Source organism: Poecilia latipinna, unplaced genomic scaffold, assembly GCF_001443285.1.
Source record: "Poecilia latipinna isolate Pla-1442-1.1 unplaced genomic scaffold, P_latipinna-1.0 Scaffold446, whole genome shotgun sequence".
Taxonomy (NCBI): domain Eukaryota; kingdom Metazoa; phylum Chordata; class Actinopteri; order Cyprinodontiformes; family Poeciliidae; genus Poecilia; species Poecilia latipinna.
This window is the reverse complement of record NW_015113062.1, coordinates 156012-174410: the sequence shown is the minus strand read 5'-3', so window position 1 is coordinate 174410 and position 18399 is coordinate 156012. Positions and strand designations below refer to the sequence as shown.

Genomic DNA, 18399 nt, shown 5'->3' with positions numbered 1-18399 from the left:
TGCCCATCAAATATTTAGTGAACAAACTTGCCCTTCCCAAATTGCTGATGATCTATGAGCCTGAGGGGAAAATGTCCTGTATGCTGTGTCTGAATATGTACATGTTCATATTCTCTCTGGAATATTTTCAGTATTTTTGTTGTTTTTACTAGATTTTTCCCTCTCCCCACCTTATTTTTAGTTTCACTAAAGTTTTTCTTTTTTTCCCTATTTTCTTTCAATCCTTCCTTCAATGTTTTCTTCTTCAGATGCTTTTGTCAACAGCTGAGGGTCAGATTTTGCTACATTGTTTTTGCTGTCTTCTTTTAATCCATATCCTGCATGTGATCTAATCATGAAACAAACCATTTTTAAATTTAATTTAGAAAATGAATTTCCTGTAGTCACTTTTTACAATTATTTTGAGTTATATCTAACACCAGCGAATCTGATCTGTGTAAAACAACTGAATAAATGATTGTGGATTCATTTAGATAACTTCAGATACACTGCATCAAATAATTAAAGACATTTGACTCAGAAATTTAGAGCTACATTATTTTGTCAAACATATTTTGTGATAGCAAAGTGAGGCAACATCAATAACAATGTCAGATCTGGTGTTTTGTAACAGAGATGCACCATTTAGAACTTTTATGTTAATTTCAAATCTCCATTTTTAAAAGAAAAAAATTCAAAAGTTATGACCATCCAATGCAATTAGTTTCTGATGTCTTTAATCAATTTAAATGACTTTATAATTTTATTGTTTGTTTTCAGAGCTATTAGTTTTAATTTCAGAGCTTTTAATTTTAAATTAGAGCCTGGGTGCTCCAGGGCCTAATTTATTAGGTTTTATTAGTGTCTCTGAGGACTTTGAAATATTTAAGCCTCATTATTTTTACCTTGGATTTTGATCTAAGTCAAGCATGCCTAATACAACAATATTTACTTTTGCTGTCTTTTGGTAAAGTGTCTGTATTTCACTTTCTTTTTAATCACTTGACCATACTTCTGTATTTCTTTTGCTAAAATAGTCATTAGTCAACTATCACTATCAGCTTTCTTGCCTTTTTCTGCTGTAAGTACTAGTTCATACTAGTAGCAGAGGCTACTAGTAACAGTCAATGTTACCGCTCTCATCAGAACATATAAAAAAAAAAAGCAAAAGCACAATTTTGCATTTTAAATTGTTTTTAGCATCCTATTATAGTGGCTAGTGCTGCCAGCGTGACTAAAACAGCACTTTTTTTGTATTCTGTCAAGAGTTTAGATCCCGAGCTTAACTGTGAAATTTATAAAAAACATTCACCATTTTCACATCCATCATGGCTAAAAAAATGACGCTGTATTTTATTTAGCCTTTTTTTACCTACTTGAAGTTTTGCTCTCTCTCGCTGTCATGCAGCATGATTAAAGCACTTGATATGATGAAAACAATTGATCCCATTTTAATGTTTCCATACCTCCTTTGACTTCATTTTAGAACTTGCTATTGAAAATAGCAAAGTCTGAGTCTTCTTCACTAACATTTTCACATCAAAGCATATCTGATGATCAGAAAAAGTTTGGACCTTTAAATTTCCAAGCAGTTCGTCACAAACCAGGGCCAATCAAAAAAAAAAAAAAATAAAAATCTGTTGATTCCAATCACTACCTGATTTTTGGGTGCATCTCTAGTTTCTTATGTTATAAATCAGGCTGATTGGAAGAATCCTAAAAGACAGTGTGCCCACCTCAATGAAAAGTTCTTTTTGTTTTATCCCGATTGTTTAACATTATTCAATATTCAATGTAGATTGGATTCTAAAAGAATCAAGTGTGGTCACAAAGGCAAGTGAATCCTCCATCTTGTTTTGTAAGGCGTTGTGTCCCCTGTCTCTTTGTATGTTTTCTATTATTTACGTGGCCACTAACAAACAGAATGAATGTGTTTCCCTCCTGTTCTAACTTTGTCAACTTTACTGGCAAACACTGAATCCTATTAGAATGTATTTCTCTTTGCAGCTTGGACGATTGTTATCTTCATCTTTATCTTTAAAAAAATTGACCATAAATGATAAAAGATGTAATAGACAAAAACAGAAGAGACAGAATAAGGAATATGATCAGGCAAAGGAAAATCTTACACAGCAGAAAGTACAGACGAGAACAAATCGAAGCACCAAGGTGTAGGCAGCACGGATAGAGAATAGAAAGTAGAGACGATGTGAGGCAGAGCAGAGAGCAGCGCTGGATCCCTGTGTGATATGGAGTGGGAATTATTTCCATCACACATCACATTGTCAATTCTCACTCTCTGCTTTTACCTGCTCTTTTCTCCCCCTGTTCGTCACTACATTTTTCTCAACACATAAAGTACTGTATGTGCCAGCCTGCCTGTACTTCCGTAGAACTTCTGTTTTCCACCTGTACTGCAGTTTTGGCTTCGTCTAGGAACTCTGCCGAAAACCTTAACTTATACGCTGCAGCAGAGGTTCAGATGTTAAAATATTTAAGTCTGAGTAGCATATTTGAGCTTCTCAGAAGATTGGGCAATTATTCATCAATAAAATTTTTCATCGTACAATGCATTTTAAATAAAATAAAATTTTTACATGAGATTGTAAAGTGGTATTTGTTGTGATTATTATCTCTGTTTAAACACCGTCTGTCCGCCCATCCATCCGTCCGTCCATTGTTTTTCATCATCCAACAATTCAATTAACATCAGTCCATCATGCACAGATTCATCTACTCATCTATCCATTTTCTCATCTTTCTATCCTTCTGTCCATCTTCCCATCCATCCCTTCCAGCTCTGGAGGTTTCAGAGCTACAGTATTGGTTTATATCGCTGTGGTAGGGGTTCATCCTACTGGCTGCCGGTTTTGAACCCCGCTCCATCTTGAGGAAGTGGTCGTTCTCATCCAGTTAAACTGTTTCTAATACGTATTGAGTGGAATGTCAGTGTCCTCTAATTTGACAAAGAAAAACAATACATTGTATTTGATCTCCAAACATTTTCACAAAACACATTAAGCTAACAATGTGATTTTAGACGAGTATGAGACTGTATCTATCGTACTGAAATTGAACTTTTAATCATAACCTGCCTTTCACAAATTAGATTTTGTTCCCTATTCATCTTAAGCCGTGCGTTTACCTTTAGAACGGTCATGGAAAGCAATAGGAAACCCGTCCACTGTCTCGTGTCTATGAGCGAACGGTTCTGTTATTAGCTCGATTCCCATAATAAATGCACAGCATATGCCAGACAAAACACAACCATCTGCCTGATCACTCAAGTAATTGCTTTTTTCAAAGTGACAGCGGCTGATGCATAATTCATCATTAGGTAAAACGCAGTGAAGTTTCACCAGCGGATGTGTCACCAGGCATCAGTGCAGGTGGAATACAGAGACCAGCAAAGGGGCAAATTTTTATTTTTTATTTTTTAGAAACGGCAAAATCCCAGCATGTTTAAAAATGTTTTTTCAAAATCGGAAAGGCTATCATCATCCCTCCGTGTGTGTGTGTGTGTGTGTGTGTGTGTGTGTGTGTGTGTGTGTGTGTGTGTGTGTGTGTGCGTGCGTGCGTGCGTGCGTGCGTGGGTGATGAAGTGTGTGCTTGCAGGCAGGTAAGTCAGCATGTGCGCAGCCTAGTTGTCTCTACTGTGCCCTCAGGCGTTCTTTTTCCACTCATCTTATTATATCGTGTAACATTCACCTCCCTGCCTCTGTTCTGTCAGCCTCATTCTCCCCTCAACCACTTTGCACTTTTTTTTCTATTCCTGCATTTTTTTATATAATTTTACTGGCTGTCCTGTCCTGTCTTGTTAACCAGCCTACGCTGCCTTTTCTGTGCTCTTCTTCTTTTTTTTCTTTTGGCTCCATCACTTTCCTTCACTCCCAGTCTTAGAGAAAGGTCTGCACCTTTTTCAAACAGATGTAGTGCAGAGCTGCTTGTCTTGTTGAGATCAAAGTGGCTTTTACTTTGTGCCATGCATGTGTATTTGTGCCAAAGACGTCCCTCTCTAGACTTCATAATGAAGGAAAGAGGTCCCAGTAGGAATAATAAAAACCTAATCAAGCTCCATTTTGTCAAAGATCTTACATTAGCCCTAATGCAAAAGTTTTTGTGGTTTGTAACTGCTGAATTTAGATAATCATTTGCACATTTTAACATGCAGTTTGTAGCAAATATCAAAATTCCTCCATCAGCAAAGTGTCCCTTACTGAAAGAAAAGTCTTCTTTCCTGATGGCATTCACTACAGTTTAGTGGTAACCTTAAATATGAAGAACCAACTGGACCATCTTCCCAGTTTGTGCTTTTAAAATAAATAAATGTGTTTTTCATTGAGCCTCTGCCTGTATTAATGAGACACTTCTTATGATCTCAAGGACTCAGTTTTGGTTTTGTGTTAAAATTGGGTGTTTTGTAGTTGTACTTTAATTTTTGTACATTTTTGTTTGTCTCTTGGTTTCCTTTTTGTTTCTACTATTGCATTGTTGTTGTTAAAGGGATTCTTTAGTCTTCATCGATCACTGTTATCATTGTTGGGTTTATTTAGCCTATTCCTTCTTCCCAATCTGTGCCCCATTTTCCTCACTGGGTGTATTTTTTTGATATTTATATCAAATAATGTATAGTATTGTTTTAGTTCCCCACCCAGAGTCCCTATTAAAATCTTTGGAGGGAGATGGAGATGAGAGAGAAGTGGGACAAAACTGGTCAGCGACTACAGGAGGGGTTTGATTACTGCCCCAATTTTTCAAGTAAGATTTGAATAGATCATTTTATGACCATACCAGTTTCAGCTGTAAACCTCTTGGTAGAATGGAAATAATTTGAATCATAATGATCAATTCATCACATGATAAAATAAAATGAGTCCCGTAATTTCCATTCTGAAGAAAAATATTAGTTGAAGGGCAATTTTATTATCCATTTTATTAATTATTTCAGTTGTATGTGTTTTTTTTAAATTTCCGTTTCATTTATTGTTTTAGGTTGTGTTTTATTTTGTAAATTTAAAATGTCTTCCAATTCCAATTTGGAGAGTTTTGTACAAAATTCTAGTTTATTAGTCTTTGACAGGGCAAACTCGCAATTTTATGCCATTATCAGTATATAACTTGAAAATGGTCTCAAAATAACAATACTATTGATTATTGCAATAATTTCTGGGACAATTTATTGTCCAACAAAGTTTGTTATTGTGACCTGGTTCAGGGTCCTGTCCTTTGCATATCTTACACCAAGCATCTGTTAGGTGGGATCTCTCAAAGTTTGGTGTGATAATTGATAGACGTCAGGGTAATTTGCATAGAGTGTAATATGAATGCCTGTGGTTCATATTACACTTCTAATCGTACAGTCTACAGTCTCATCTTCTTATCTACTTTGCCTTCTTATCACCATTTTCTCCAGTGCAGCTCCATTCTGCAGCTTCAGTGCACATCTCCCTCAACCCGTCTCCAATATGCCACACATAGCTGAAAGGGTAGGAGGGGATAATGCGAGAGGGGAAGACAGACTCGAAGATGAGAGAAGTTGAAAGAAAGATAGAACGAAAGGTAATACGGCGAGCATTAGGAGAAGAGGCGACTGGACTGAGGTTTCGAAGGAGGTCGAGTAAAGAGGAATATTACAGTCAGATGAATAGACGAGACAGAAGATGCAGGAAAGGCCAAGCAGGACGGGAGTGTGTGTGCAGAAGAACTGAATAATCAAAGAAATAACCTCAGCAGGACTGATTCTCTCCTAAACCTTTTGCTTTTCTCCACCTTGGTGTTTCTGCGCCGAAACTTTCCAGTGGAGCATGCCTCGATGCACACATGCTCTTATTTGAATTTGTTTGCCTTGTTTCAACATTAATGCAATTAATTAGAAAGCATTGCTCACATCTGAATAATTTTTGGCTGGTGGGGAGATGTGGGAGATTTTTTTATTTTTTTTTTTGTCCCACCATATGTTACAGTACATGTGCTGGTAGACATTAGGAGCAATCCTGCAGCCCATTCAGATGTGTCCTTCCATCCATGTCAGTTTTTCTTTTAAATTTGATGCTTACCCTAAACTTGGAATGCAATAGAGTCCAAACTAGACATTTTGCATGTTTTAAACCATGAAAAGGAGTCTTTTAAATTCACAGAATGTTGACTTATTAGCTTTTGCAGCATCTAATTGTCTATCTCTTTTTCTCCCACTCTGCCTCTCGCTCAGTTGCCCCTGACAGCCACTTTGAGTTTCTCCTCCTCCCCATCTTTGCGCTGTCATTCATCATCAGAGTCATTCGGTTCTCCCCTTCCACAGGGCGCAACATCTGCTAGGGAGTGTGGCTCTTACCATGTTGAAGCAGATTTGGATTAACAGAGCAGCGGCAACCCGGGCTAAAAACGACATTTTTAAGAAAAAAATTTGAATAATAACTTTATGAGCACAGGATGAAATTTGTCAGTTAGCGGAAATGCATGGGAACAGCCTCCTGAAATGTAAACCATAAACTAAGATGCTTATTAAATTAGTGAAAATCATCCATCCATCCAGCCATACTCAGCCGCTGAGTTCCTTAGTGGGTTCACATTTTACTTCACTGACTTTGAAGCGCAAAACAAAAAACATTCTGCAACTGTTTCATTATCCATTTTCTTGTGGAGAGCTCCTGCGAACATCCATTTGGAGCTTATTGAACTGTAGTTTTAACAGCACACCAAGGCAAAGTATGACTCTGTGGGTTCTGCTTAATTTTTACACTTCATCCTTGAATCAATGCCCCTAAGCTAAGCTTCCCCTCTAAGCGACTTGAATTTTACATGTTTGTCAGGACCTGTGTGAGAAACTGTTTTGTGTGACGAGATGACACACAGAAGCAGACTTATTAATGTGTACCGCCAAAGAAATCTAATAGTTTCCTTAGTGAACCAGTACCAAATATTAAAGAATTTGTTTCCAATTAAGAAAGGATGCAAGACATCCTGGCAGTCAAAAGAACGTTGAGGCTTCTCCGGCGAGAACGATGTTTATATTAAAAGACAAATTTAAAAGAGAAGTTTTGTCCAGCTTTTTTTATTATAAAGATAATAAAAAGCGGTACAGTATATGTGACCAGCATGCTGTGGATAACAAAGGCCTGGCCAGTTTTCCTCGACATGATGAGACTTCACAGCAGCTTTATTTGTATGACAAGCATCTTATTATACTAATAAGATGGATTATTACAGTGTTGGATGATTTTATAGACCATGGCAATCACCATGTGTTGAAAAGAATGATGTGCTAATTATTATTATTATTATTATTATTATTATTATTATTATTATTATTATTATTTTCTTTTCCCCATCACCACTGAGTTATACATCATGCTTCCTTTGGTTCTTAATGGCCTTTGGTTATGACGGGTTGAGTTGGCTTAAAGGCAACTTTCACTGGGGCTTACTTCAACCATATAAGTTAGCCATTTTATGAAGGCTAGAAAGCTGCAACAGACTGGCAACGTGTCCAGGGTGTACCCCACCTCTCGCTCTAAACGTTCGCTGGAGATAGGGACCAGCACGCCTCCTGATCCCACTAGGGACAAAAGTGTATAGAAAATAGATGGATGGATAGAAGGCTAGGAAGATTTCAAAACACATAGTATTTTGCAGTCAGCCATTGTAGTCAACAACTACCCATCCTGACCAGTCTCCTTAGCTAAAAGATGTCACCAAAAACCAATGTTTTGGTGACATCTATACTATAATACTATACTATACTATACTATATTCTATACTATAATACAGTCTGTATTCCTTGGCGTCATTGGAGATTTCATTAGATTTTAAAGTTTACTAATCTTTGAGACAATGACATCGCCTACCTGCACATTATATTATGTAGCATTACAGTTGGTATTCAAATACATCGAAAATGCGACTCAAATCTCCTAGAAATGTTTTAGTAATATAAACTAATCACGTTACTGTGATTACGTGTGATTAATCACGTTACTGTATGCAGACACCTTGTCTGCGCAGATGATGATTTGTGGAACTTTCTCATGATGAACAATTGAAGCGGATGCAACAGCTGGTGGCCCGATCTTCTTTCTGAAGAATTTAACTATTGTTTTACCACTTGGATTCTGAAAGACCAAAACCTTTCGTGCAAACACACACACACACACACACACACACACACACCTTTCAAAACACAGGAGCACATCAGAAACAACACACATATTTCCTAAGCTATTATTATTATTATTATTATTATTATTTTATTTATTTTTTTTTTTTTACAAAGGCATTACATTTCTTCATGTTTAGACCCACGCAAGATGTAGTTAAGCCAACATAAGTGGTATGTTAATCAGCGTGACAGAGGCTTACAGCACAGAGTGGATGCAAGGACTGATTCATGATCAGAAATATTCCATTTAATTTTTTTTAATAGTCAACTGGCACGATCAAATTTAAAATCCATATTTCCAATTTCTTTCTTTAAAAGCTCAAGGCTGTCAATGGTGCAGAAAGTGGCCTACTCAATATTGGTAATTCAGCAAATAATGAAAAATCTTTTTTGTTTCAAAAACTATTTTCCGTCAAACACTTGTTGTACATTTGCAGGCTTTTTGTTCTCCTCTGGGGTTTTCCAGGAATCTTTTTTCACATTTGTCTCCAAGTAAAGTTTCAGCTTTCTCTGATGTTTGGATTTATGTATTTATTCATTGTTGCCAAGATGTCAACACCCTTTGGTCTTCAGAATATTTTCTGTTGTATTTTTATTCCTGGTGTTTGACCTCGCGGTATTTAAAAATCCTTTTGGATAACAACATAACCTCATGTTACAACAGCTTTACATTATTTCAAAAACATTTCATTAAGCATCACCAAATAGGACATTTGTTCCTGAGCTATAGCTGAACCTGGTCCAGTGAAGCCTTTTGGTTTTGAATAGCCTCTGTTTTAAGTGAGGGCAATTCACTTCTAGTTTGTACGCTAAATAAACCCCTCGTAGTTTAATCCTGAGATCAATTAATAATAATGAAATGGCAGTAATTACTTGAACTGGATAAAAAGAGTTGGGAACTCTTTGTTCAAGTCTAGAGGCATTATTGAAAGACATCAAAGAGACAAGTGCTGCTAGGATTTGTGTGTGCTGTTGGAAAACAAGCAGGTGTTCTTGTGATCCAGTTCACACATGGAAAATAAAAAAAAACACAGCAGCTACTCCTTTGTTGCCTGAAACGTTGCTGCTCTCAAAGTCACACCAGAACAAATTCACGGAGTTGAGATGGAACGAGAATATTAAAATAGCACAGTTGTGGGAAAGCAAAGTCTTATATTTCTCTTTAGTTCAACCCTGTATTGTTATTCCCTGATCTTACTTTGCGTTTCATTCTGGCAGATGGAGATGGCTATCAGGATCACCTTCTCCCCGCATGTTTGGATGTAGCCTGTCAGCAGAGTATCATCTACATCGCCAAGCGGAGCTCAAAAGAGGTACACACACACACACAACCACTTTCACTGGTCAACCTGCCTTGTCCTGCTCAGACCTTTGCTATCCTTACCCATCTTTCTTTTCTGTGATTTGTACAACAGTATCCCTGTAATCTTATATACTGGTGAATGGACAATCCTGTGGGAGGGAATAATTGAATCCCAAAGTAATAAGAAATTGCCCTCTTGTCATCTGAGTTATGAATAAAATCTACTGAGAGATTATTTTTGATGCTCAAGTAATGTCCAGATTTATGGCACAAGCAAATGTGACCGCAATCAGACTTCTGTGTCAATGGTTTACAACCCCAAAGCGACCCGCTTGCGCAGAAGGAGAACGCAGACGGAACACACGGAAGTAATAATGAATGTCACTGTCTATGAATCGATTTTAAAGTTATTGAGGGCTGACAGTTTTGTCACAACAGAAGTGAGTAAAAAGAAAGCACAACTACTAGCTAGAGTCTTTTGTGGAGAATTGACTGCAAATTCTGTAGAGGAGGGGTGAAAAGACTGGAATTGGACCGTTTACTGTGGTGAAAATGGCTGCTTTAATGTAGCCGTAGGGTGCTTTAAGACCAGCCCTGTTTAGTCCACTTCAATCAAACTCTTTAATCGTTTGCCCAGAAAGTCTGGTTCATTTGGGGAGGTGTGAATGCACTTTTGGTCCATTCTGATGTGGACCAAAAATGTAAACTCTGGTTTGCCAAAAAAATTTGGGTCTTGCTTTGTTAGAAATTCACTCTGGTGCGGTTCATATGCATATATGAATGCAAGGGATTCTGGGTAAGCGCACTCAAAACAAACACGAGAGTCTATTGTTATCAGGAGAAACGGCTCGAGGCCTTTTACTAAAGACAAATGAGAAATCCTACAACTGCTAACATCTGAAGACCCTCCGTTTTGTTTACGTTTTGTAAAGAAGGAAGTTACGCTCATGTCTTCTTCTGAGGTTTTTGTCTCATTTCCTTCAGTGGTTCTTGCTGACGAGCCACCGCAACTGATTGGGGGAACAGGTTTCTTAAAAGGTTTTTCATGAAGTAATGAAAAATTACTTCATTTTTGATGGCGTGAAACCAAACCCCACCAGGTGAAAATCCAATAACAAATGTTGCAGTTTTGGTTCTCAATCAAACCGACTCTACCAGATCATCAGGTGTGAAAACACCCTTAGTTGTTTCTGTTTGGTGAGTCTTTCCCAAAAACACCTTTGGCTTGTCAACCATTCCATAGGGGCTCTGGCTGTATGATTTGGGTCATTTACCTGCTGGAAGACAAACCTCCACTCGCCCCGTCTCAGGTCTAACAGTTAATAACAGGAAGTCTTCCAAGATTGGATGGTATTTAGTTTCATCATCTTTCAATGACCAGCCTGGATCAGGTTTCTTGTCCTTAGTAAAGAGCAATGACAATCCCACATTATGTTTTTCATGTCAGGTTAAAACATAAAGTTGCCATTTCTTTATTGGCAACTATTTTAAAGTGAATACTTTAAAATAGTTCAACATGTGAGCAATTTAGTTCGAATCCCAACACAACAAATATTTACCTGCAGTTCACCAACTGGTTCTCTGATATAATTGTTGTCTATTTCAAGAAGCCTCCTGCAGTAGCCATGTGGCTCACTGCAGGAGGTCTGGGCTGATTCAGTACGTCACTTTGTTTGTGGAACAATGTGAACGTGACAGTGTAGTTTCATCTAATTAACGTGTATGCATTTAATGTTGCGCATACAAACATGTTCACACCAAGTTGTCCTTGCACCCAAATGAGCACACATCCGCTCCACAACCACCTACGTAACATCTTGTGCGATTCTCTCCGTTAGCTGTACGCTTTGGCAATAGCTCCCTTTTATTTTTTCTGACCAGAGAACTGGCATTCGCTCATTTTTTAATTCCCAGTCCTCTCCCACACATACACACGTGTGTATGAAAGACTCATGTCAAACCTCATAGATGTGCATATTCTGTAAAAATGCTTTCTTTCTTTCTGGTCTGTCAGCAAGACCAAAAATGATTGAAAGAACAAGTGAAAGGAGGAGGGTTGAGAAAGGCGGGGAAGGGAGGACTTATCAGTGCTGATGGATGAAGTAAACACACGTTGTGTTCTTGGTTGTTGTGTGTGAGAGACTGTCATTACTGTCAAAGAAAGAGATGGGCAAAGACAATAGAGGGTGGAGTGAGGACCAAATCCATTTCTCTTCAAACTTCCACAGCTGTTTGGAACTGCTTGGGCACTCCTACAGAAAATATTGTCTTGACTTATGTGTTATTTGCTTTTCCTTTCTAAGCATCCAAGATGTGATTAATGATAAAAAAATCACAACACATAACAAAAGTATCACAATGAAATGGTTTTACACATTCTCTGAATTTTCAGACCTTTTGCTTTTAGTTGAGAGCTGGTGTTTTAAGTCATTGAGGCTGTCAGAAAAAAAAGATCCTATCAAAGCAGGAAAAACCTAGTAAGATAAATGTTTCTTGGCTAAAGAGGCAAAAAAAAAAAAACGCTATCAAGCACAGGTGGAGTAGACAGACTGTGTGGTTTTCTAACATATTTGGAAGAAAAGATATTTATCAGGGATTCACAATGGAGCAGTTAGTAACACTGATTAACGTAGTCAGCAATAAGCAATTTTTTTTTAATTTCTAAAATTGATTTCATTTTATTTTGCTTTAAAACTTCAAAAAGTGAACATTTTAAACCTGACGAGTTTAAAATTCTTTCAATGAATAAATTATTATAAGCAGGCATAGCCAATGTCTAACAAAAACCGGATATTTTCAGTGCAATAATTATTGATTCGTTTTTTTGTTTTAAATATTTTCAATACTGACAAACTGGTGGCATGACTTTTCCTTGTTTCAAGCTTCTTATGCACAAGTTGATCGACGGGTTGTTGCTAAGTAACCAAAGAGTGAGGGAGTGAATTAGTTGATGCCACCGACTTTGCTTAGCTGGCTGTGAGAGGTTGAGGGGTTAAAACCCTTTGTCTGCCTACATTCCCCAGAATGCTGTGCAGTTCTTAGCTTGCAGAAAAACGCTAAACTGATTTTGCTAGTTCGGCAGTAAGTACTACAATGAATATCACCAATATTTATCTTGTTATTACACAGAAGTGGGTAGAGTACTCAAAAACTGTAATAGTTGTAATGTGCTTATATTGTTTATAAATTATGAACAAGGTGAGAGCTAGTTCATAACTTGTGGCTTCTTTACACATAACTCCATAGCAACTGCCTACCAAGATGGCTGTCAGTTACAAAGTTATCGGAAGTGACGTCATTAGAACTGTGTGTTAATATAGACTGTCTGTCACAATATAAATATCTAAATATCCTCAGAGATTTAGCTCGGTGTGTTTACTGTTGTTTGCTAACTTAGCTCTACCCCTGCAGCCTCTCCAGGCCTTCAGCCCACAGGATTACAGGAGTCTGCGGGGGGGCTTCCCACAGTCTGCTTCATTTTTGCTCTTTCTAGACACACTCTGATCCCATTTATAGCCACTCACAGCTCCTCTCTCTTTCTTAGACCCACACCCTCAGTAACACAATGGGATAATACCACAGACAGCAGTGTAATTGTGTGACTCAACTGTCAGACAAATTGAAGCAGGTAGACAGGGTATATTTTTTTATGTCACACCAACCAGACTGTCTGAAATATTCCTACCAACAAGGAGGCAGAAATCTCAGACCATGACACTTTTATTACTTTTATTTATTTATTTATTTATTTATTTATTTATTTATTTATTTATTTATTTATTTATTTATTTATTGTATGGTCAACATTGATGCTGAGCAGTATTCATCCATTCATAATCTTTCAAAATAAGGACCATTCAGTTTTGTTTGTTTTTTTGTTTTTACATCTTAGCACTAAACTGGAATTTATGTTTGGTGTAAAATGTTTTCAACATGCAGCCAACACAACATACTGGAGCACTGTAGAGCTGAATATGATTAAACACAGTAGGTGTTAATCCTGTTTGGTTTGGATTGTTAGTGGAGTGTAAGCACTAAGAACAAGATTCTCTCACTCTGCACACCTGCCAGCGATGAGTGAGTGACCCAAGCAGCAAGTGTTTGGCCGGCGGCCACGTCCCCTGGCCCCGAGTCAAGGCAAACCACGAAGAAGTGATGAGCTCTGCGGACGCTCCCGCTGTTCTTGTGATTCGGCTTACGTTCTCTACAATAGAGAGCCGTTTCGTTCAAAATTCAACAAATAAATGATGTTATTGATGAACTATTTAATGTATATTCTGTGAAATAAATAAATGTCCCCATTAAACAAGAAAAAGTAAAGCTTTTGGTTAGAGCTGAGTTCCCGTACTCCAATGATATATGAAAAATTAAACAAATAGGTAAAAAAATAAAAATAAAATAAGTATCACAAAGTAAAAGGCCATTATGAAATGAATAAACAATGGAAGAAATTCATAAATAAACATCTAAATAAATAGCTAAAGTTTTTATTTAGGAAATAAGCTCTCAGTTGAAAAATATATGTTTTCTTATTTCACAGGGCCATTATTTATTTTGCATATTTATTACTCATTTATGAATAAGACTATTTAATTTCAGATGTACAGACTCTTTATGCTCTACAACAATGAGCTTATTAATATAAGCACTCAATTTGTATTAACAGCCGGCGTGATAATCTGGAACATGCTCCTTGTTGGTTAAAGAAAATGTCACTGCATGTAGGAGAGATCCAGAATATTATCTAAAAGCCTATTTGTAAATGTAATGTTCAATACTAGTTTATATTTACTGTACTCCTGGTAAAAGTCCTTCAAATCATCACTTTCCTAAATGGCCATCTTTTTTTTGCCAAAAGTTTTTTTTTTTTTTTTTTGCCTAAATTGTCTTTTGGGAAAAACAGATTAATTTTATTGCTTTTGGCAGGAAAAAAAATATTATTTTAGGAAGGAGATGATATTTTAATTAGAATTTAGTAGCAGATGTTGGTTTGGTTAGCTTTTACTCTCATTCATTGTATTCTGTGTTTAGCAGAGAACAAAATTCATATGGTTACACAGGTTGTTTTATGAGTGAATAGAACAACTTGTTGAAAATTATGAACTGTTGCAAAAATTGTGCTCTAGACGGTTTCTGTGCTGCAGAGAAATTTTTAGCTTGTCTCCAGCTTTAGCTAGTTTAGCAACAGAGCTAATGCTAATGTGTTTAGCAAGTGTTTGGCAAGCTGAGACCTTTAACTCTGAGGCATCAAATCTTAGCAGTGATTTCAAGGAACAGGTTTATATAGAACTATTTTTTTGTTTTTTTACCCAAACTCATTCTTAATATGTATTTCTTTTTAACCTGGAGACAAATTGGATGTTTGAAATAATCAAAATCTTTTGCTGGAATTTGGGATGTAGGAGCATTCTTAAAAAAAATCTAAATTGCTAGCAAATTGTTTTATAAAAGTATGAAAAAAAATACCCATATTAAGTAATACGGTCTTCTCAACCAGAAGAAGCTTGCATGTGTTCTTTGATTAAAGACAGATTTAAAAAAAAAAAAAACAGTTTCAGATTGTCACACAATGCTTTTTCTTTTCACTTATATCATACATGACTTAATTAAATCTCAAATTTCATGCCATAACTGAACTATGGATTTTGATTCAGGTCTCATTTTGTAATAAATCACAGGAATGATAATCACGTTTCACTCCATAGCTGCAGAACTTTACCAGAATCTAAAGATTGGTTGAAAACATCCTGGTGTCGGGTTAACAAGGGCACCTTCAGTAAACTCCACCCCCCAGCAGGCCGTCACTGTTTTGGCAGCATGTTGAGAATGAATTAGACGACTCATACGATGAGCAATATTAGTCCAAAATCTTGGTAAGAAACAGAACCTGCATAATGAGCGATATTTTTTTATTTTCCTCTACACGTCTTAATGCACATTGATCTGACTACATTTCTTTGCTAAGCTGAGTCTGGAACCAGTTCCAGACTGAAGCTGCTCCCCTGTCAGTGTGAGGCAGACTGCATCTTTCCAACCCTTCAGGTTAGTTGGTGTGTCAAAAGGTGACCCTGACAGCAGGCAGCTGTAACACCAACCCACCCCCGACCCGTCCATCCATCTGACAGAAAGACGTGTGGATTCAGTTCGTCACTGGCTCAGCTTCTTCCTGAGAATCAGTGAACCCATTTACACTGAAGCTAATGCCTGAACTCATGCATGTAAATGGACACCAACAAACACATGTCTGCAACATTCATACTGTAGATGTGCTTCACTGATATACACTATATGATAACCAAATCACTAAAGTAATCAAAGTTGTACTGTTGTCCAAACATTATGATCTCTGACGTTAAATTTGTGGGGTTTATTTTGTTGCTTTTTTAATAGAGTGGAACCTCAAGTTCAGTTTAATTTGTTGCATGACCAAACTCGTAAGCCAGTCTGCTTGTATTTCAAATTATTTTTCTCCATTTAAAATAACAAAAATAATTTTAATCATTTCTAACTAAGCTTTCTATAAAAGAGGTTAAAGTTTCTGGTTCCGATGTGACAAAAGTAGGAATACTTGAAGCTGTCAGTAGTGACATTTCCATTACAAATGTTCTTAGAACATTTTTAGTACTCTGCTAATGTTGAATAAACACAATTTTGCAATTGCTGTGTTTCCATTAAATAAGAAATACAATTAAAATCCCATGTGAATGTCTGTTCGTGTGACAAGTCATTAAAAAACGTGACGTGCCATAATTCTTCAACTACTTCCTGTCATTTTCTTCTTTGTGGTTTGCGCCAGCGGCAACATCCTGTTGTTGATCATGTGACTTGTGTGACGCAAAGAAAAGTGTTTCAATTGCAGTTTTGTGAGCTAAACTTATTTTGATATGGCCAAAACAATCTATCCCATTGCAGCGGCAAAACCTTTTAGCAACAAACACAAGTTTATTCAAAATTAATGTGTTTCCATTCAGTGAATTTATTTTTGAGATGTCAAATTGCTCAATTATTTGGTGAATGGAAATCTACTTATTGTTAAAAACCTGTATGAAGTTCAAACCATTATCCATTAAATTCCACCAACTTTCCAGATTTTTCTCTCTCAGTTATAAAAATAAGCACATGTAGCTTGTTTTCAAGAATTAATTGCACCCAGCTATTTTCAGTGGCATACTTTGAGGCATTGCTTGCAGAAAAATGTTTAGCCTTGAGTTACAACTTGGCACAGTCAGAGGAACTGTTGCTATGGCGAATACTCAGGTCATGCAGCAGTGGTTATGTGGGTGAATGTCAAAGTATCATCATCAGAGTGAATTCCAGAAACCGAGGTTTTCCAGCACAGTGTTGCATTTTAATGAAATCTCCTTTTATTGGTTTCACCTCTCAGTTTCTTTGGTGCTGTGCATGATTGTTGCACACAAAGACACATAATCAATACCTCATTTACACACTTGCACACTCACGCCAAAACTGAACCAACTTCCAGTGTGCCAATGGCTACGTAACTGCGTGCCGTTTCCACTCTCCCCTCCATTCTGTCACTTGCTGTTTTTTTTAGTGTCAGTGTTAATGTAATGAGCTTCAGTCATTATACTGCTGGGTATACAAAAGCCATTTGTTTCAGATGTTTTCCTTTATTTATTTATTTATTTTATTCATTTAGCCACAGACGGCTTAGTCTGACAGTGTTACAGCACCTCCCCACATCACCCCATAAATCCCATCCACCCCACCTCCCACCTACACCACAGGCCACCCACATTTTAATTTCTTGGCCTAATGAAGCGGCAGCTCTCTCCGTCAAAGTGAATCAATGGGAGTCTGCGAGCACGCTGTCGCTTTTTTTTCACTTTAGTCATCAGCAAAGTCGGGGAAGCTATCTTTTATTTATTTATTTTTGTTTTCTACATTAATAGCCTTTTTTTTTATTTCTTGGGTTTTCATGTGTTCCTACATGCATGCTGTACGGTTCAGTGTGTGATGCGTGCATGTCGGCGCACACAGATTCACACAGTAAGTCATTAGTACGGCGAGTTTTCCTGCTGGTGGATAAAAAGTCATTTATATGCAGAATCCTTCTCCCCATCGCCATTAAAGGTATCAGATTACCTCACGAGCGTAAATCCCATCATCGTCTTCATCTCCATTAACTAGGTCATTTTGATCTCTCTGCTAACGCGTTCGCACACTCCTTCTCACCCACTCGTAGCACACACGCACACGCACACACGTGCTTACAAGCAATTTCAAGTTAATATTGTTGACATTTGATCCAGCAAAAGTCTGAGTTATTTAGACGCACAAACTAGGTTTGAATTAGAGATTCTTAAGCAACTGATTACCCTAAAAAGACATTCACTTGACATTCTACAGATACTTTGCTTTGGTTGTTGATTAAATGCCAGAAACTCCTGCATAATTTGTTTCAAATGTTCCGCTCCCAAGCCAGCTATTTTGGCTCACCTTAGAGACTTTTGAGTTGTACGTGCAAGGCCCGAAATGATTTGCTTTAAATTCACAACACAGATCTGCAGGCTAATAAAAACAAAACTCAGGGGAAACATTGTCGTTCTGTCCTGGGGGAAAATGTCCTAAATTACTTCCTGCCTTCTGTTCAATTGCAAAGACCGTATCTTATGACTTTCTACTTGCGCTGTTACGCTGTTATCTCATTCTGCCAATGGCCTTTTCATCGTCTGCCTTTGTTCTGCCAGAAGGTCCCACAAATTATGATAAGAAATCAGTGTCAGTAGGTAATCTTCAAGTGCCTCAATTTATTTATACATATATATATAGATATACATATATGAGAAATCCTGCTCATCCTGAGTTCTGATTTTAATTATGACCACCAACAGGTAATGTGCGTACAACAGATTACCCCCCACCTCTCGCCACAGCATCTCCTCCTCCCCCCTGCATGGATAAGCGGATGTCAGTGTCATGGTAAGCAGGAAATATTAGA

At 37.3% G+C, this 18399-nt stretch overlaps 1 protein-coding gene across 1 annotated transcript in view; it reads left to right on the top strand.

The window, feature by feature from the left end:
• itfg1 (integrin alpha FG-GAP repeat containing 1) overlaps positions 1–18399 on the top strand; it is a 181951-nt gene that overhangs the window by 41382 nt on the left and 122170 nt on the right. The window contains exon 9 of the mRNA XM_015038579.1: positions 9353–9447. Within this exon, the coding sequence (XP_014894065.1) occupies positions 9353–9447 (95 nt within the window). The remainder of the gene's footprint in view (positions 1–9352; positions 9448–18399) is intronic.